This window comes from Hyla sarda, chromosome 2 (assembly GCF_029499605.1).
Source record: "Hyla sarda isolate aHylSar1 chromosome 2, aHylSar1.hap1, whole genome shotgun sequence".
NCBI classification, from domain to species: Eukaryota; Metazoa; Chordata; class Amphibia; order Anura; family Hylidae; genus Hyla; species Hyla sarda.
The window spans coordinates 181,919,962-181,941,667 of NC_079190.1; the positions used below are offsets into that span (position 1 = coordinate 181,919,962).

At 44.1% G+C, this 21,706-nt stretch overlaps 1 protein-coding gene across 2 annotated transcripts in view; it reads left to right on the forward strand.

Moving 5' to 3' along the window:
• SLC9A7 (solute carrier family 9 member A7) overlaps nucleotides 1-21,706 on the forward strand; it is a 115,404-nt gene that overhangs the window by 5,455 nt on the left and 88,243 nt on the right. For both annotated transcript variants that reach the window (XM_056555865.1, XM_056555866.1), the window contains exon 2: nucleotides 21,060-21,259. In XM_056555865.1, coding sequence (XP_056411840.1) covers nucleotides 21,060-21,259 — 200 coding nt within the window. The remainder of the gene's footprint in view (nucleotides 1-21,059; nucleotides 21,260-21,706) is intronic.

Below are 21,706 nucleotides of genomic sequence, written 5' to 3' on the forward strand. Positions count from 1 at the left end.
TTTCATGTTGGGTTCACACAGCAGATTTTACGCACTAGATTTCTCTACTTCTCCAAAATGCAAACACCATTACACATAACTTGAGGCAGAAATCCTTGTAGAATCAAAGCCCCATTGACATCAATGGAAGTTCATAATTCATTTTCAGTGAGGAAATTCTACCATGTACACCCAGACTCATCAGGAACTTCCATTGATGTCAGTAGGGCTTTCACTTGTCAGTATTATTGATCTGATCTATGGTAGGACCTACCAAATATGTCAGTGTTATTGATCTCACACGATGGTGGACCATGTGCGGACCTCCTTAAATTTGTGGGAGGAGATTATACACAGTTAGCCCACTATTCATATGTAAATCATCCCTGTGGACAACTCCCTGAATATAGGATTAGTTCTCCCCCCCCCCCCCCCCCCCCACAGGATGACCCCCATATGAATGTTGTGTCTATTCTGGTCATTACGTCATTGTGACATCATGACCTGCAGTCACCAGGCATTTAATGTATGTGATCTTATGAATAGCTAAAATATCTATAATGCAATGACTATTTACCCGGAATATTTAAAATCTCATTAATTTACGCTATGGCAGTATGTTTTGCAATATCATAAAATAACACACAGGTATTCTTAACTATGCAGATTTATTGGTTATGAGTAATAAATAGGGGTGTGAATCGCCAAGAATTTGGCGATTCGATTCGAATCGCGATACCAGTGTGGCGATTCGATATATCCCGATATATCGCGATACCGTCTAGGTGACGATACATCGCGATATATCCCGCCCGATACATCGCCCACCTGGGAGAATTCATAGATCCCAATAGACGCCGCTGTCAGCTTTGACAGCGGCGATCTAGTACTCCGGTGCTCACTTTTCTCATGTTATCCCGTCCGGGCTGCAAAATAAAATAAAACGCACTTTATCTTACCTGCCAACGAGCCCCCGGAGCTCCGGTACAGGTGTTGGGTCCCCGGGCTGTATTCTTCTTACTTCCTGTTAGTCCGGCACGTCACATGGAGCTTCAGCCTATCACCAGCGGAGGCGGGACATCGCTGCGGCCAGTGATAGGCTGAAGCTCCATGTGACGTGCCGGGCTAACAGGAAGTAAGAAGAATACAGCCCGGGGACCGAACACCTGTACCGGACTGTACCGGAGCTCCGGGGGCTCGTTGGCAGGTAAGAGAAAGTGCGTTTTATTTTATTTTGCAGCCCGGACGGGATAACATGAGAAAAGTGCGCACCGGATACTCCTTTAATAGCCAGCCGCGGCGATTGCCGCATGCTGGCTATTAGCGGCGGCCCCCGGCTACTGAAATCAGCCGGGGGTCGCATAGTACGGAGTGGGCACGAGTCGGAGCCCGCTCCATACACCCAGAGCGACGCCGTGTCAGATCCGGCCTGCCCGGCTCCACAAATGTGGAACTTTTATCTCCTGATGCCCAGGACATGACATGCTGTTCCAGGCGTCCGCAGATAAAAATTCCACATCCCTAAAAGAATCGATTCAAAAATATTTTTAATCGATTCTGTATCGGCAAATGAAAAAATCGCGATTATCGCGAGAATCGATTTTTTTCTTACATCCCTAGTAATAAACAAAATGAATATATAAAAACAAAGGTTATACATATGTATCCTTAATCAATATGACACATAAAACATTATTTAAGAATTATTTCATATATAAGCGCAATGACTACATATATGATGTGTGTAAAATAAGAAATGTATAGAACATATATAAACGCACGCTAAGCTTATGCAGATAGTAGCTATATAGAGGCTACAGAATGACAGTAACTACAAGTAACTGTGTTGTACACACATCAGTCACCAAATCAAATCTATGGCATCACTCCCCGAGAGAATATTATACCAAGATGAATACAGAACGGGCATCCCCCCCCCCCCCCCCCCCTACTCTTCAGATATAGGAAATACAAGTTACACAATCGTTAACACTATTAGGAGATTTAAGTGACGCAATCGTTAACACTAGTCCATCTGCCTTATCCCACACAACTGGAACTCCAATTTAGATAGAGCATAATAAATATATGAATATATATAAAACGGTACTGAATTTGACAGAAGCTCCTATTAGGAACTATGTGGATATATTTTTATTTACGAGAAATAAGGTAGCGAAGGATCAGCAACTATGCAAAATGTGCACTAATATTGATGCATTGATATGCATAGGCCATGCCCCCTTTCTCTGCAGAAGAAAGTTGGATGATATATTCTAAACCTACTACAATCTCTAAATGGAGATTCAATAGATCTATTTGCTGTCTCAATTGCCTTAATGACATCCACGTCTTAACTCTGATTCTTACCATCTAAGAAGTTAACTTGTTGTTACCAGTTGCATGTAACAAAGTAGCTATTGTGTATAGAAACAAAGAAAAGAGGAAAATACATAACCTCTAACTATAATGTTACCGGTATCTTTCTGTGACCCTTTCTGTTTCGGTCTCCCAGAGACCTCTTCTTGGCATGCGCCCCCCCCCTTTGGGGCAGGTGGAGACGGCTTACTACCTCATCGCATTTTCTGGTGTCCTCTGTTCCCATGAACTGCTCTTACTTCCTGTCCCCAGATGCTTTTATGATCTCTTGCCAATAAAGTAAACCCCGTGGTACGTCCTTCTTAACCAATTCTCTCAACATGCTTGAAAAAGGCTTGCTAGCCGAAACGTCGCATTGTCCTATCTTGATGCAATAAAGACCCTGTAGCTTGCACTTTATCTGGACCTCGTTTCGGGTGCTGTTTCCTAGTGGAGGAAGACTTCTTAACCAGTGGGTATAAATGACCTCCCCATGACAGAGGAAGACCCCCCCCCCCCCCCCCCCATGACAGCACTGTGCAAATTCCCCTGCAGATGGCGCTATGCAGTGCCCATCTACAGGAAAATTACTAGTGACCACACAGATTTGAGCTGTGTGACTTGTACCAGTATGTTAACAGTCATATATTTTGGCTTTGTTAGACGATAGCGGCCACCTGGTCTCATTTACCGGGAGATCTGGCCGTAACCTTTAGGGTACGTTCACACGTACAGGATCATGCGCAGATTTAATGCGCAGGATTTGGAACTGCAGATTAGATGCTGTGCTTTGTCATTTAGTTTACATTGAAATCTGCAGCAGAAAATCCTGCGTATGTGTGAACGTACCCTTAGAATGTTTTGGAACTTTTTCATTATCGGCCTTTTGTTATTGCAGAATTGGGAACATGTGGGAATTGGTGTCAGCTTATTTCAATCAACTCCATTTAGTGTATTTTAAAGCTGATCTTTGAATGAAGCAGTTTACACTTCACATAAAGATGGCTTGGATGGCAAAATGGAGTCTTAAATGTTAAACTTAGCACAATATGTCTGACACACTCCACACTGATTCCTGGCAGAATGTCCAAATGGAAATTCTGCTTGGATCTGCCTCAAATTAGGGTACGTTCACACAGTGGAATGTCTATGTGGAACTATGGCCATTGTGTGGGATATTAAATAAAATAAAAATAAAGCCCTACTTGCCTCCAGTGCTCCTGCCATGCCACTGGTGTCCTGCTCCAGTCCCCTGATACAATCGTTTTTCTGAGATGCCGTATGACTGTCAGGCCCGGAAAGCATCTGGGCCCAATGTGTCATACTGAATTACTGAGCTGCAATGTGATACATAGAACAAAAAGTGGTAGGTCCAGCTTCCACGCCGTGTATATTTTTATCTCTCTGATCCTATACCATGTTTTAATTGGAAACATTAAAGCTTGAATTTTAACAGAACTTCTGCTTGGAAGCTGGACCTACCACTTTCTGTTCTATATTCTACACAGGGAGGCGGCCCGCTTTGTCTGAGCTCCAGTGCTGAACCACCTGAGGAAGTCCATTAATCTTTGGATGGAATGGTGAGTGAGCGGAGTTGCAACCAATACTGTCTTGCTCTGCAGCATGATACCCTTGACCTGAATGCTTCCTGGGCCCAGGTGTCCCTCTGCAGCTTAGAGGTACTACGCCCCTAGCATCTTATCCCCTATCCAAAGGATAGGGGATAAGATGTCAGATCGCCGGGGTCCCGCTGCTGGGGACCCCCGGGATCTACGCTGTGGCACCCCACTATCATTATTGCACAGAGCACACTCGCTCTGTGCGTAATGACAGGGGCCAGAGCATAGTTACGTCACGGCTCCGCCTCTCGTGATGTCGCGGCCCGCCCCCTCAATACAAGTCTATGCGAGGGGGTGTGGTGGCCATCACGCCCCCTCCCATAAACTTGCATTAAGGGGCATTAAGTCACAATTTTCCGGCCCCTGTATCGCCCGTCATTACGCACAGAGCGAGTGTGCTCTGTGCAGTAATGATAGTGGGGTGCCGCAGCAGCTGTCTTGGGGCGGAGTATCCCTTTAAGAACAGAATCGCTTTTGCAGGACACGGGAGACATCGCAGGACCACTGGGGATGAGTAGGGGATAATTTTATTATTTTTTTTTATATCCTACACAGTGGGCATAGTTTTAAATCCCTCCAACCGGATATTCCCTTTAATAAAACACGGACAGCCTTGAGGACATCAGGATATGGTTAGAAAGCTTATTTTGACTCATATAACATGCTGCCAACAGTTACATAGGGTAAAATCTGATGACAGGTCCTATATAATGAGTGGCAACACATAATAGTGTTTTAATATCACGTGTTTTACCATGCCTGGGTCTCTGCTGGTACACCTATAAATATGGAGAAAACAACTTTTATAAATGTCACATGCTCTATGTAAATGATGCTCAAGTAGTCAGTTGGACGTGCGGCTGATGAAGAAGTCGCGATGCCTGGGGCTGTAACCATGCCCATTCAGGCACAAATAATGCCCATCTAGGTATGATTGAGCAGCTCAGTCAGGGTCTCATGTCATTGCTCACAGCTAGGCTGTCAATCATGTCTGGATAGGCGTGATTAGAGCCTGAATGGGTGTGATTACAGCCCGGGGAGCCATGATTACTTCAGCAAGCCACATGCCTGGTGACTACTTAAAGGAGTACTGCAGTGTAAGATGATTATCCCCTTATCCCTGCGTGTCTCCCGTACAGTACAAAAATTAGCACAAAAATATAAGCTGGTTAGTTTTTCATGCTAAATGTCCCAGTCAAGACAAGTATGCGCAGATGCTGCTGGGTCTTTACAGCAGTAATAGGAAACTGAAGGCGCCCATACACTTTTAATAGTTATTGCTCTCCTTAACCCCATTCACACGAATGCTCTGCTTTTTCTAAACAGAGAGGGCAGGTAAAATACTTCGAAACACCTTATCTCCTTAAGAAAAAAAAAAGATTAGTTGTAGTCCAACATGCCCAATCCTTCTAAATGTTTGGCCACTAGGTGTCTGAAACTGATGTCTACTGCATGTTAGAATTTTATCTCAAGCTGCAGAGTGACCAGTATGGAACACACAAAGTAAATCAAGGGCTCCATCTTATCTCTTGCCAATTTTAAAGTTCTGGGAAGCTGTTCCTTGTGTAAATACCTCCTGCTGTATGTACACAGTGCAGTCTCCTGTATGTATTTCTCTCTCGCCCTCCCTTTAGTCTGCAGACTTATCATCATTATCAGCTGCAGCAGTTCAGTGCTTTATAGTAAGTCCTTCCATGCTGTGCTGATGCTTTTCTTTATGTTCACATGGCCCCTTGAAACCCAGTTTATAACCAATTTTCCCCACATGCCTTCTATAGTACTGTGTGAATCATCCCCTTGCACTGTGCACTTTTAACAGCCCTATGTCATGGCATAGCAGAGAGAAGTAGGTGCTGTGCTGTCATTGGTCAGACAAATAAGGGAAGGAAAGTCTAGGTGTGAGTGCTTTTTTTTTTTTTTTTTTATCTTTTTAAAGTACAGGTAGCCTTTAGGATAAGGTAACATAGGCTGGTCAGTAACCATACTAGAAACCTGTTCAGTGTTGATTTAATTTCATTTTAGTAAATGGCTGTACAGATTTGCAGGTCAACTGTAAACTTGTACAGTCATTAGGGAACCTGTCACCAGATTTCGCAACATAGGGTAAGATATGGTTTCTTTAATAGGTCCTGATGTCCTCCTGAGTTTCCCAAGGTTTAGAAATGTCCCATAAGCCTCAGAAGCCACGCTATCCTTGGGCTACTATTGGAATTGTGAGACTTCAGTGAGCAGAGTGGTGATGTTGGCGGTGCTTGGCCTGTCAATCACACTGGAGTGGGAGTGATTACAGACTGGAGCTCCGTGACTACATTTGGTTGCAGAACACTACAAAAAGACTACTAACAAGTCATTACCATGTGGCGCGGTACATTTTCAAACCTCTTTTTCTACACTCGCTGTAGAGCTTAAGAGGACATTGGGAACTACTATAACAGTTAAATAGGGTAAAATCTGATGACCGGTTCACTCTAAGGAAAGTTCTGCAATTCCGCACAAATTCCGTTCAGCTAACCTTGCTAAATTGTGGCGGAATTTCGGTAGAATTCTGTGTTGTCTTAGCACAGAATTCTGCCAAAATTCAAGCTCCATTGAGTTCAATAGGATTCAGCCTGCAATTCCACAAGATTATAAGACTGGATTTATGTTTTTGTCTGAATGGGACAGCGGAATTCTATTGACCCTAATGTCCAGTAAATTCAGGCAGAATGAAAATTCTGAATTAAATTCTGCTGTGAACATAGCCTAAGAGTTGGCTTTGGCTTTACTCTTAGAAATCAGGAAATACTATATAAAAGGGTAAGGAAATGTTGGTTGAAACTGAGCATCAATACATCATACCATGCTGGCAAAGTAAGATTTAAAGTGTACCTGTCACTTTTTATAAAAATATTTAACATGTTGTAGAGCCATGTCAAAACTTTTAAATGATCGGATCTTAGTGTTTAAACCCCCACTGATGAGTAGAAGGAGCACAGGGAGAAGCATGAGGCTGAGTCTTTGAAGCCACTTTAATGGTCCCATCGACTAACATTGAGAGACCATCTCAGTCTTTGAAAGAGCGCTCTTAGCACAAACTTCTCTTGTCTCATTCTTGCGATTGGTTGGGGCCATACTCAGACCCTGATCTATCAATATGACTTTAAACATGTCAGAGACTTGTCAAAAGTTTGAGTGACAGTGCCCATTTAAAGGGTACCTCTCATCAAATAAACTTTTGATATATTTTAGATTAATGTATGTTGAATAACTTTCCATTAGCATGTTAATGAAAAATATGCTTCTTTCTATTGTATTTTTCCCGATCAGTCCTGTCAGCAAGCATTTCTGACTCATGCTGGAGTCCTAAACACTCAGAGCTGCCAGCCTGCTTTGTTCACAGCCAAACAGGCGGTGAAGAAAGCAGGCTGGCAGCTCTGAGTGTTCTCCTTTGTGAACAAAGCAGACTGGCAGCTCGTAGTGCTTAGGACTCCAGCATGAGTCTGAAATGCTTGCTGCCGGACTGGTAGGGAGACCCCTAGTGGTCATTACCTCAAAGTGGAAAATTAAATAGAAAGAATCATATTTTTTAATAACATGCAATTGTAAAGTTATTCTGCATACATTAATCTATAATATATCAAAAGTTTTTTTGATGAGAGGTACCCTTTAAAGAGGTACTCCATCATCAGGTTCAGATATAATATACAATTGGCAGAAGCATATCGCTTTGCTTTTCTATCTGCCCCAGTTAAGACACAACCAAAAGTGTTTTTTTGTTCTGTAATTTGTCAGATAATCCCAAAGCTTCCTGTTTGAGCAGTTTAGTTCCAGAATGCGATGGTTTCTCAGTTATGCCTCACAGTCCTCCCACACTCACTCACAGGGCACTCCTCGCCGGCCAGTGCTGCTGCAGAACATTGCTCTACACAGAATACACAGAAGACTATCTCTGTGCTCAATGCCTGTGAGCATGTGGTATTGTGCAACATTCTGTAAACACATCTCATTCTTTATGTCCTAATAACAATATGTATACAGGACAGAGTTATGGTGATGTAGGCTGTAGGGACTGCTCAAAGGTGATGGTATCTTTAAGGGGTGGGGATTAAGCTCAGAGACTAGATTCAGCCACAGCTCCTACAACAGCAGAGAATGATGTGGCAGTGTGATGTATCGGGCTGAAGCACCAGGAGGAAGGCCTGGCCAGTTACATACCGCTGCCGCTCAGCCCATCACTGTTGAGGCGGACATCGCTGCCGCCATTGATTAGCTGAGCACAGTGGGGTGTGTTGGGCCCTAAAAGCGGGAAGAAGACGACCAGGGCTGGAGGATGGGGGAATGATTCCAGCAGCATCAGGGGAGTGGAAAAAGGTAAGTTAAGGTTTATTATTGTATTGCAGTAACCCGGACATATAGACATAATAAGGGAATAACTAAATACAAGAAAATGATAGCTTGAACTCACTGCTGGATATGTGTCTTTGGATCCAGAAGTCCGGGGTCACAGGGAGGCATCTTGAGATGTGCCAAAGCGCTCAGAGGCAACGCTGGCCATTTCACACTTCTATGCATGCTTCTTCTGTCCTCAAAGAATAAGGGGATAACCTCTTTAAAGAGACTTGAACCTTAAAGGGATATTCCAGGCAAAAACATCTTATCCCCTATCGAAATTCTATGCGTAGCTGTGTCTGAAGTTTCGGAAACCGCCGTGCTTCCGAGACGGGGATGTGATGTCACGCCACGCCCCCTCCATTCATTTCTATGAGAGGGGGCGTAATGGCCGCAACTCCCCCTCCCATAGACATGAATGGAGGGGGCGTGGCGTGACGTCAATTCCCCGTCTCGGAAGCCCAGCGGTTTCCGAAACTTCAGACGCGGGCTTCCGCAGAGAAATGCAGGATGCTGCAGAGAGATCACGGGGGGTCTCAGCAGCGGGCCCCCCGCGATCAGACATCTTATCCCCTATCCTTTCGATAGGGGATAAGATGTTTTTGCCCGGAATACCCCTTTAAAATAAAATACCCCTTTTTTTTTAAATCAACTGATGCCAGAAAGTTACAGATTTGTAAATTACTTCTATTAAAAAAATCCTAATCCTTCCAGTACTTATTGGCTGCCAAATACTACAGAGGAAATTCTTCTCTTTTTGGAACACAGAGCTATCTGCCGACATCATGACCACAGTGCTCTCTGCTGACATCTCTGTCCATTTTAAGAACTGTCGAGAGTAGGAGAAAATCCCCATAGCAAACATATGCTGCTATAGACAGAGATGTCAGCAGAGAGCACTGTGTTCCAAAAAGAAAATAATTTCCTCTGTATTATTCAGCAGCTGATAAGTACTGGAAGGATTAAGATTTTTTTAATAGAAGTAATTTACAAATCTGTTTGACTTTCTGTCACCAGTTGATTTAAAAAAAAAAAAAAAAAAGTTTTCCACTGGAGTACCCATTTAACAAAGGACTATCAACAAAATAAAACCAGTGGTAAAAAATAGGGATCGACCGATTATCAGTTTGGCCGATATTCACGATTTTGAGCGTTATCGGCAATTACCTTGCTGATAATGCACCGCCACCACCGCACCGCGACCGCCCTGAACCGATCCACCGCCACGCGTCGCACCCCCCACCGCCCCGCGTCGCACCCCCCACCGCACCGGCCCCATTGCCTCCCCCATTCCCGGTTTTATAATTACCTGTTCCCGGGGTCCACGCTACTGCTGCGTCCTGCGTTACGCTGTGCGCAATGACGAGTGACGCAACGGCACAGTCAGTGCGCACAGTGACAGCTCAGGAGGACGCCACCGGAGCCGGATGTAGAGTGGACCCCGGGAACAGGTAGTTATAAAACTGGGGATGGGGGAGGCAATGGGGCCAGGGCAGTGCGGTGGGGGGCGCAGTGCGGTGGGGGGTGGGCAGTGGCGGTGATAGGACTCAGGAGGACCCACGGACAGGCAGAGGGAGAGAAGCGGGCGGCGGCCTATGGCACCGCAAAAGCTGCTGCAGTTAATTGATTTAAAGCGCCTGCTTTAAATCAATGATCTGCAGCGGTGTCGCGGGGATAAATAGCCGATAATTTATACCGGAATATCGGTATAAGTTATCGGCTAACGGCCCTAACCTTCACAGATTATCGGTATCGGCCCTAAAAAATAGATATCGGTCGATCCCTAGTAAAACACCCTTACCAAAGGCGGTTGTGTGGACTCACACACAACAATGGTCTGCGTGGATGAGAGAGTATATCTGGTCTGCAGCCTCCCCGACCTAGGCAATATTCGACAGGTGAGGACTTCCAAAGGGCGGTGGCGGATATCGGCACTGGCCAAGATTGGACACGTCTGGTGAGTAAAAGATTTTTTATTCAAATGCAACGTGTTTCACCGCACTTAGTGCCGCCTAAGTCCGTTGAAACGCGTTGCATTTGAATAAAAAATCTTTTACTCACCCGGACGTGTCCGATCTTGGCCAGCGCCGATATCCCCCACCACCCCTACTATGGATAGCTGTTTCATGGTAAATTCTCCTATAAATCATTGGCGAGACACCTTTTTCATGGCTCCGAGGTGGTGATCTTTCTCCTTTGAGAGACAGCCAAGGTGATGTAGGAGGTTTCATAGGACAAGCAATGCTCCCATGAGAAAACAAGCCTGCAAAGTAGTTCTCCTGTCTACTTGTATAGTCTGCGCTCACATGGGCATAGGCTTTCGCGTCATTAGGACATGACTGCTCTGAATATGCATATAGAGGTGGGTGGGCATATGACAGCAGAAGGGACGAAGGCAGGAAAGCTTAGAGAGCTGGCCCCCCGCCTCTGTGGCGCAAAGGAGCATATTTGCCCCTTGGCTTGTTTCACACAAGTGTAATATGGGGGCATTTCTGAGTCCATATCACAGCCTTAAGTCTTGGCCCAGCTGCAGGTCTAATTATCTGGACTAACAGCATCTTAGAGCCAAGCATGCAACTGTATTTTATTTATTTTTTTATAAAGGCCCCACAAGCATTAAAATAACTGATACTTACCTCTGCAATCCCACAATCAGCCACTGGTAGGCACTCTGGCTGTGGGGAATCAGTGCAGGATCACAGAGGTAAGCATAGTTCTTGGGGTTGTCTGTAGGAACATTTGACGTGTTGGTTAGTTGATCTAGATAAGTGTGAAACAAATATGTAGTTATTTATAAATCTGTTAAAAAATCTATATTTCTCTCTAACTGAATCTGCTATTGGAGCTTCTATAGTGCTGCAATTGAAGGGGCTTAACACGTTTAAATAATTACAATTGATGTTAAGGACAACCCTCCTGTTGGATAGCTGTTAGGGTATGAAAGTAAATTGTACCTTTCCTGGCATGGTGGTTGCCAAACTTAAAAATTGCCTTTTTATTTCTCAGTCAAGTGTCGAGGAGCTGGTGCCAAGCTGCTCAAGTACAACAGGATAGCACACCACCTCACTCACCCTCACCTCTCATCCGCTCATTGATTAATGTAGCCCTGTAAGTCAGTCAAGGAGAGGCTAAGAGGTGAGGCATGCCAGGTCATGGCACTTGAGCAGCTCAGCTCCGCTTCCTTGGCTCTTGGCTAAAGAATTAAAAAACTCTTTCAGATAAGTTGAGAAACCATCATGAGCTTTAGGAAATATGGTATACAGTTTGTTTTTATAACCTAACAGTTATCCAACGGTCTTAAGAATGTCAGCATGGCCATCCAGGGACTGCTGCAGGTTTGGCTTCAATAGCAGCATCTGGTGGAAGTGCTGACAGCAGGCACAGTGCACTATGAGCGGACACACAGAGCTACCCAGCTCACCCTGCTGCCTCTCTGACTTCCGTCGGCGCATCTGCAGCGTAAAATACAATGCAGATGGACCCCGTTGGACCCTTATCTTAAGATGAATAGCCAACTGTGCAATGCATAGACATGTTAGTTTATAAGGGGGGGGGGGCAGCTCTATGACATCTATATGCCCTAACAATAATATATATACACTTTAAAGAAAACCCATTTAAATCAGCTGAACATATGAGGGTCAGTTGTATTGATTGGCTGCAAATCTGGATCTTTTTAGAATATAATACGGTGTAAAATAATTTTGATGGTATATTTAATTAATGAATCATAAATGTTTTGTGGTGGGCAAACCCCTTTTAAAGGGAACCTGTCATGAGTTTTTACCCCTTGTAACCACCACCAACCTGTTTTACAGCGGAAGATGATGTTCACTATCATTTTGTCTAGTGCTGAAACAACTAATCGATTATGAAAATAGTTGTCAACTATTCTCATAATCGATTAATCGGTTGGTTGATTAGTTGGTCGGCCAATTTCTAAAGTTCACATACACATAGCGATTATCACTATGTATATATGCAATTGTGGTCCTCGGCAGTCTGTTTAGTGAAGAGGGGGCCCAGCATCTTCTGCTTCCTGCAGCTATCGTCCCCGGTTGTCAGGCTCTGTGCTAAAGATCAGACTGGTAATAGTTGCAGAGAGAAGATGCAGGAATAGAAGATTGGGTGCTGGCCCCTCTTCACTAAATAGGCTTCTGGGGGCATGTAGGATAGACAACCAAGGATTGTGCTGCCCCTCCTATCTGGCCACAGGAAAGAAACATTGAGGGGGTAGAACCCTTTATATGTTAAATAATTATTATACCTGTTTAAATATAATAAAAAGCTTCTCCTCTCAAGCAAAGCTCAGCATCTAGCCGACCCCACAAACTCTTCTTTAAAGGGGTATTCCGGGCAAAAACATTTTATCCCCTATCCAAAGGATAGGGGAAAAGATGTCTGATCGTGGAGGGCCCGCCGCTGCTGAGACCCCTGCGATCTCCCTGTAGCACCCTATGCGGGGACTGCGTCACTAGTTTCGGAAACCACCGGGTTTCCGGGACTTGGGGCGTGATGGCCGTCACGCCCCCTCCCACAGACATGAATGTCACGTCACGTCCCCAGTCCTGGAAACCTGGAGGTTTCAGAGTGATTCAGGAGATTCAGCACCCGCATAGAATGCGGGTGCTACAGGGAGATTGCAGGGGGTCTCAGCAGCGGGCCCCCCGCGATCAGACATCTTATCCACTATCCTTTGGATAGGGGATAAAATATTTTTGCCTGGAATACCCCTTTAAAACACAATGCATCCCTTACCTAAAACACACAGAAGACCTTCAGTCTGATTCCCTCCCCTCATTAAAGGAGTAATCCAGTAGTGAACAAGTGGTGAACAACTTATCCCCTATCCTGAGGATAGGGGATAAGTTGCAGATCGCGGGGGGTCCGACCGCTGGGGCCCCCCGCGATCTCCTGTACGGGGCCCGACAGCCTGCGTGAAGGGGGCGTGTCGACCCCCGCACTAAGCGGCGTCCGACACGCCCCCTCAATACAACTCTATGGCAGAGCCGGAGTGCTGCCTTTGGCAATCTCCGGCTCTGCCATAGCGATGTATTGAGGGTGTGTGTCAGCCGCTGCTTCGTGCAGGGGTCGACACCCGTTATCTGGCCGGAGAGCCTGGCCCCCGTACAGAGAGATCGCAGGGGGCCCCAGCGGTCGGACCCCCAGCGATCTCCAACTTATCCCCTATCCTTAGGATAGGGGATAAGTTTTTCACCTCTGGACTACCCCTTTAATTAACTAATCTAACTTCCAAATAGTTGTCTTCTCCACTATGGTTATTTTAATTTGATTAGTCGATTAATCCAAAACAATAATTGGCCAACTAATCTATTTTGAAAATAATAGTTAGTCACAGCCCTAATTTTTCATGTCCTGAAACAATACTTGGAATCTGGAAAAAAGAAGCTTCATAAATTCCCCACGTGGTGTGTAAATCATAAGCAAGTATTCCCCGGGCAGATGTCCCTGCGCCTCTATGGCCTATAATCGCACCCACTGCGGAAGACTCTGAGAAGAGAAGTTGTTCTGTAAATCACACATAATCACTCCTCAGGAGCGAAGTTTTAGCTATTGTAAATGACATAGTATTTTAAAAGGGGTACTCCGGCCCTGAGACATCTTATCCCCTATCCAAAGGAGGGCCATGCTCATGAGGACTTACAGTCCGAGCCTACACTATATTTGCATACACTTGCCATTCTATTATAACATTTAAGGTGTGTTTACACGTAGAGTATCCTGCGAAGATTTGATGCGTAGGATTTTCTGCTGCTGATTTCAATGTAAACTAAATGGCTGAGCACATACAGTGGTCCCTCAACATACGATGGTAATCTGTTCCAAATGGACCATCATTTGTTGAAACCATCGTATGTTGAGGGATCCGTGCAATGTAAAGTATAGGACAATGGTCTTCAACCTGCGGACCTCCAGATGTTGCAAAACTACAACACCCAGCATGCCCGGACAGCCAACGGCTGTCCGGGCATGCTGGGAGTTGTAGTTTTGCAACATCTGAAGGTCCGCAGGTTGAAGACCACTGGTATTAAAGGTTGTACTCGCGTGTCACTGCTGCCCTGGATGTCACCTTCCATCGCTGTTGCCGCATCCCCGGGGTGTCCCTGATGCTCCGGCAAGGCCTCTGTTTCCCCGGCATCCTTGCTCTCCATCGCCGCCATCATGTCACTACGCACGCCGCTCCTATTGGATGACGGGACGGTGTGCGCAGTGACGTGATGACGACGATGGAGAGAGCCAACAATGCACAATGCTGGGATCCCGAAGAGGACGCGCCGGAGCCCCGAGGACAGGTAAGTGATCATCAGTGGACTACACGGGGCACCGTAAACGGCTATCCGGTGGCAGCTGAAGCAGTCTGCGCTGCCGGATAGCCGACATACAAAAGCATCATGTTGAGGCTCTCTTCAACATGCGATGGCCATCGTATCTTGAAATGATTGTCGGGGGGGGGTCACTGTATTCTAATCTGCAGTTACAAATCCTGTGCATCAAGCCTGCGCAGAATCCTGTATGTGTGAACGTCCCCTTACAAATTTTTTGTGGTTTCCTGTTGAAGTTCTATAGCGTAAAAATCTCCAATACAGTAAATATCCAGATAGAAACCTTATATACATTTGCCTTAGAAGTCTTTGAATACTTTACATTAAACAGTATGTCTGGATGTCTTGTTTTATTTCCATTCTGTTTACTACAAAAAAAATAAATGGATCTTTTTCTTTCCTTCTTTGCATCGCTGCCTCTATTCTCACGGAGCCTACCAGCAACTGTTGTCTATGAGCAGCAACTTGAACATTTTGGCTTGTTTAGTCTAGTTTTCCATTTGTTGAAGTGAAATTTCATTCACTTTTTTTTTTTAATTGATTAAGATTGGGCAATCAGCACACTTTTTATTTTTTATTTTATAGAGTAAGCCTCCCTACAGATTAACCCCTTCTTCCCTGTGCTTGGCCTTCTAGGCTGCAGAATTGAGCTCCACTCTGCAGGAGCTCAGCACAGGAGGAGGGGGTCTTCAGACATAACTGTGCAAGGAGGGTTTGGGAAAGCCCCGTGCACCAATTAGGTAATTTCCATATAATTAAGCAGAGGCGGGAAACGGAAGGTGTCATCAGTGTCACCTCCACTACAAGCCTGTAACAGGTTAGTGTGGGTGATACTGATGACAGATTCCTTTTTAAGGATTGATACCCTTGGAATGGCCTTTTCCCTGGCAGACTCTGTATTGCTAGAAGAAAATAATAAAACGTAACTTTTAATTAGCATTTCATTAAAAACACCAAAAATTGTGAGCTCGTCACCATTAAAAATAGTTGACAGGCTTACTGTGAACCTGAGCAGGTCATACTCAGGAATTGCAAATGCTGATGTTACAAATTAGTCCAATATAGGCGCGAGTATTGGAGTAATATTGTCCTATATAGGACTGACTAAGTTGTAACATGCTCAGGTTCACAGTAAGCCTGTCATAACTATTTTTAATGGTAACGAGCTCACATTTTTGGGTGTTTTTTATGAAACACTAATTAAGTTACGTTTTAAGCACTATCTTTTTATTAGTTTCTTCTAGTATATTGCCGGATAGTAACCACCAAGTGGGGTGGATGAGGCCAGAACATCACTCATCACATCTGTTGGTTAGACTCTGTATTGCTGAAAGTTTATTTGGAACTGGTTAGATATGGATTAACGTTTCTGCTTTCTTGAAGGGGTCCTTTGACCCTAAGACATATCCCCAATGAGGGGGTTTCGCCGCTGGGGACCCCCTGCAATCTCCTTTGGATAGGGGATAAGATGTCTTAGGGCCGGAGTTCCCCTTTGAGTAAAGCTGTACACGAGTACTATGGACACCTATGTAGTAATCTACAGCCGGCCATACTTGCCACATAGCTGAAAATAAAAAGCCAAGCAATCTGGTTTGGTTTTCAAATACACTGTATACAATGTGCCAGAAACAAGATACAGTATATCAAGTGAACTTTTAGCAGGTCCCCTTTGAGTAGATGAAAATGTCTGTGTATTTTAATTGCCTTTGCATTGATCATTCTCTGCAGCTGTATAGAAATTTTTAGGGACTTGAGCAGATGTAAATATTTAATGTGATGTAGTTAAGCTGAGTGTTAAGCTATTTGAGTGGAACGCACTATTGCTCATAGAACTGGTGAAAAACACAGGAACGAGAAAATGTGACTCAGCTTTAGAAGTGAAGGATTTGGGCTAAAGTTGACATGTCACATGTTCTAGTTTTTGTTTTATTTTGGGGGGGTTAATACAGATTAGGGATGCACAATTTGGGGAAAGTGTGCAATTACGATTACGGAGGTAAATATTGTGATTTCCATATGCCATAAAATAAACATATGGTAAAATCCCTCCCATTTCCTTTGACCGCGCGGTTTCATTAACGATATATTTTAATAGTTCGGACATCTGTTTTATTTGAAAAATGGGGGGATTTAGGGGAGGGGCTTATTCACATTTATTGCCTCTTTATTTTTTTACATTTTTTTTTCACAATTTTTTTATTTTTTTTTTTAAAATCCCCATGGAGCAGTTTTCACACAGTGTGTCTCCAGTTGTTGCAAAACTACAGCTCCCAGCATTCCCAGACCGCCAAAAGCTGTACGTGCATGCTGGAGACACACAGATGTCTATGGAACAGCACTGATCAGTGTTATCGGCGCTCTATACTACTACTACTACTACTACTACTACTACTACTACATACTGCTGAGGCCTGCATTATTGGAGCGCTGATCGGATGAGCCAGAGGCAGATAGGGAACCTCCGCCCGTCCTCTCAGCTGATCAGGACCCACGGCACTGAGCTACCGGCACTTGTTTTCGACATTTTAGACGTTGCGATCAACGTTGATCACGGCGTCTAAAGGGTTAATACCAGGCATCACCCGGATCGGTGATGTCCGGCATTAGCCAATATGAAGCGAGCTCAGCTCCTGAGCTTGCTTCACAGACCCCCGCTCCACTGCTGTGCCATGTATAAACGGCGGCCAGCCGAGGTGGGGTTAAGGCACCTCCTCCCAGTGCTTAGAACTGCTGGGAGAAGAGATAGAAAGACGTGGGCTGGAGGGGCCAGGCCGTGCCTCTCGTGAGCTGAGTCTACAGCTGCCGGTGACTGGCTCTTCTCCAGTGTTAAATCTGCTTGTCTGCTTCAGTGGGGCACAGCCCGGCACCTTCAGCATGTGGCTCACTGTTTTGCTGCATAATCACATGTTTTTTCATAGGGTGAAATCGTTTTATCGCAAAAATCGCGATTTGAATGCAATATTTTGTGCAGCCCTAATGCACATTGATAAAGGGAGGCATTTTACACCCACTGGTCTTTCATAAGAATACTGTAATAAGATGAGCTAGATCAGGGTTTCCCAAACGCAGTCCTCAAGCACCCCCAACAGGTCATGTTTTCAGGATTTCCTTAGTCTTTCACAGGTGATATAACTGGGGTGATGCCTGATTCACTGACCATAATTATATTACCTGTGAAAGACCAAGGAAATCCAGAAAACATGACCTGTTGGGGGTGCTTGAGGACCGCGTTTGGGAAACACTGAGCTAGATGAATTAAAGGAGATCTGCAGTGGTATATAACGTATCCCCTTATCCACTATCCGCATCATTGACTCCGTGGCCGACACACCCTTCCATGTATCTCTTTAGGAGAGGCAGAGGACAGAGATGCAGCGTTGAAGACCTCTTAGTGAGGGTCATCCCAAAGGTACCGGTATTTACTGCTGCGGATCTCCTTTAACTCTTTCCTTTGCTCCCTTGTAGACTCTGGTATTAGTGCGCTCTGTTTCCAGCCTTTCTCCACAGGTAGTTGTCAGGCCCAGGGCCTGATTAAGGAATTCTACATGTGTATTATAATTGTACTTGTGTTTAAAGTATAAATCCAAGACCTGGGTGAAGGTTCACTTTGCATTCACTTCATTCATGTAATTTCATTGCTCAGAATGTTACCAGGTGTTTCACTATAGAACTATCAATACTTCCCATATATTATTTAGCATGTGCTTCCATTCAGGGCTCAAGTCCTGCAGGAACGCATGGGAACGGAGTTCCTGCACTTTTTCCACAGCAGGAACACTGTTCCCATTAGCAGGAGTCCTGCAGGACCAGCCCTTGAGTGAAAAATCTTGTGTGAGTTCCTATACTTTTTTTCCCAGGACTTGACCCCCTGCTTCCAGTGCTCATATACATTATATATGTGGCAGTCCATCTATTGTGAAACTTCAAACCTGTATGACATAACAATCTACAGCTCTTATGACATAACAGGGCTTTTAGTTAGACAGTTAGTAAATTGGGTCTGTTCAAAAGAAAATCAGAAAATGACAGTTAACTTCTGTTTTTAAAAGGGGTTATCCATTGAAAATTTTGATTTAATCAATGTGGCCAGGCGGCATAAGAAAACAAAAAAAAGCTACAACTCCCCTCACTCGTGGCCTCAATTATTGGCATCTAGTTTCCACCACGCTACACTTCCCAGAGTTGCAGATGGCACTTCACATTCCTGCTTAGCCATTCATTGACTGTGGTAGAGCGTTTGCTTAACGGTGTTATGACGTGCCGTCTTCAGCTCTATAAAGTGCAGCATAGCAGAGACCATGTACTGAGCTTTTTTTTTTTTATTATGCAGCCTTGGCACATTGATTAAAGGGGACCTATCATTACAAAAAAATGTTATATGTTAAAGAGAAATCTATTTCTAATAACTTTCTAAATATGTTGTTATTAAAATTTTAATTTCAATTTTTATGGTTATTTTAACTTGGGAAAACCCACCACTAGGGGTCTCCCTACATGTCCTGGCCACTACATATCGTATTCATGCTGCTGGCCTGGCATGAGTCCGAAATCTGACTGCAGCCAGGACATGTGACCAGCACAGCATGCTCCCTGCCTGCTAATCAGACTGGTGGCAGCAGCGGACGTGGCCAGCAGGCCGGCTGGAGACAGGTGACAGGGCTATGGAGGAAGTTCAGACCTCCCGCCCCGCGAGCAGGGTTCTGTGATGTCCCGCCCACATCTTCCTTCCGGCAGCTCACTCTGTGAGCAAGGACATAGGTAAGATACAGAACTTTTTAAAGCTCTAAACATTTTTTTAAGGAGGGTGTGTTAGGTGTAGTTAGGGAACATAGCCTAAGTTAGTTTAGGATAGTTTATTTAGGTATAGGTGCTCTTTAAATAAAATGTTTAAGGGACAACCCCTTTAATTATGAACATAATATTTTTCTTACTATCTATATAAAAATTCTAAAATATTGCAGCATTCACCATAGCAGTTGAATCGCACAGATAACAGCCTGGCATTTCTCGTTTTTCTGCAACTCTCATGTCAGCTTTACTGTATAGACTTTGGACAGAGTGATCACATTATTGGTGGTGAGTCTTCGTAGAGACATGTACAGAAAAAAGTTCTGCTCGCTTTCCTGGTTGATTACTAGTGATCGCAGAGGGTCACAGTAGATATGATGAATCTTATTTTTAGCCTGCCGCTGTGGGGGGAGGGAAGGCCACTATCCTGGATCCCTCCACAGCGGTTGTCGGTTCATCTGACGTCTGAGTGAGCGGTCCCTAATCGAACCGACCCAACATTACTTTGACAATTAGTTACTTTTGCTTTATTGCCATATCGTGTGGTTAAGCCTGTTTTTTCCTAATTGTTGTTCCTGATGAACCCCTCGCATTGTTGATTATCTAAAATACGGGGGGGGGGAGGGGGGAGCGTGTCGGGACTTTCTGTTATCTAGGTGTTTACAACACACTGATATATAGGACAATACTTGTAAAGGCTGTACTGTAATTTACCAAGGGGCATTAATCGGATAGCCCATGATTTAGCCTCTGGTTATGGGGCTTTTTTGGCTTGTGTCACATTAATTTTGTGGTATTTGAGGACACTTTATTTTATTGCATAGTTAATAAATGTTATGTTTTAAATGAGCACATATTCCAATTTTCTGTGAAATGAGTCTTATTTGTTTTTTTTTTTGTTACATTGGAGCAACACAGTTGACGTGTTAAGAAATAGTGTTTAAGATTTAAAATAATTGTAACACAAATTAAACAAAAAAATAGGTGGCGATACCTTTTCCTTTAATGCAGGCAGTACCCACATCTGTGGAGGGCGCTAGGATGTTCCCAGTTCACATAGAGTAATCTGATCCTAATACATATCAGAAAGAAGAAAAAAGTGGTATAACAGTGTACTATGGCAACACTTTGTGTGGGGTGATATTCACTTACTATACTATGGGGGGATGTAGAGATAACTCTACACTGTACCCCCCTAAAGATGGCTTTGTACCCTCAGTCGGCAATACCCAGCAATCCCCAGTCCACAGTGGGCACTCTGACATCAAACAGTTCTCTAAGTATATTACTTACAGCATAATGCAACGCGTTTCAAAAGTTACTAACAAAGGAGGTGGTTGTTGGTAACCTCGGAAACACGTTGCATTATGCTGTAAGTGATATACTTTAGAAAACTGTTTGATGTCAGAGTGCCCACTGTGGACTGGGGATTGCTGTATGCTGGCGATTGAGGATACAAAGCCATCCGGAGGGGCGGGGGGGGGGGGGGGGGGGGTTGAATATCGCCCATCACAAAGTGTTGCCATAGTACACTGTTATCCCTGACTACGATTATTTTAGTGGTAGAAGAGAGGCTTTGACAGAATTCTGTTCTTCTTATTAGGTCTTATTGTTGGGGTCATTTTAAGGTATGGCACCCCTTCCAGCAGCACCTACGAAAAAGCCATCAGCTGCTCTCCTGAACAGAGGGCGTTCACAACACTCCTTGTCAATGTCAGTGGGAAGTTTTTTGAGTACACCTTAAAAGGAGAAATTAACCCTGAGAAGATTCATAATGTGGAACAGAATGACATGTTGAGAAAAGTAAGTGAACTATTTTTATCATTATTATTATATATTTATTCATGTTTTCTTCTTTCGGTGCGGCAGGAATTCTGATGGTTCTAAAAAATTCTGTCTCTAATAGGCAAAATACAATCTAGAATAATATATTCCCTTTTGAAGAGTACATATAAGAGAGCCTCTATTTAAGTAGGATCACTACCACATGCAGTATATTTAACTCTGACCCACAAATGAGTGCTTTGGATGATATTTAGTGGGTGCACAATATAGGAACTTCTGAATTACCGATTTGTAGATACTGTCATGTCATGATTGCAGATAAGCAAGGATTTGCATATGACTAAACTGTTTCCTTTTTCTCACTTGTCTCTTAGCTAACCATTCAATTGTCACTGTTGTTTCAACAAGCTTTGCATAAACTAGTAAAAAAAATGCTTTTATCTTATCTTATAAAGAACCCCCCCC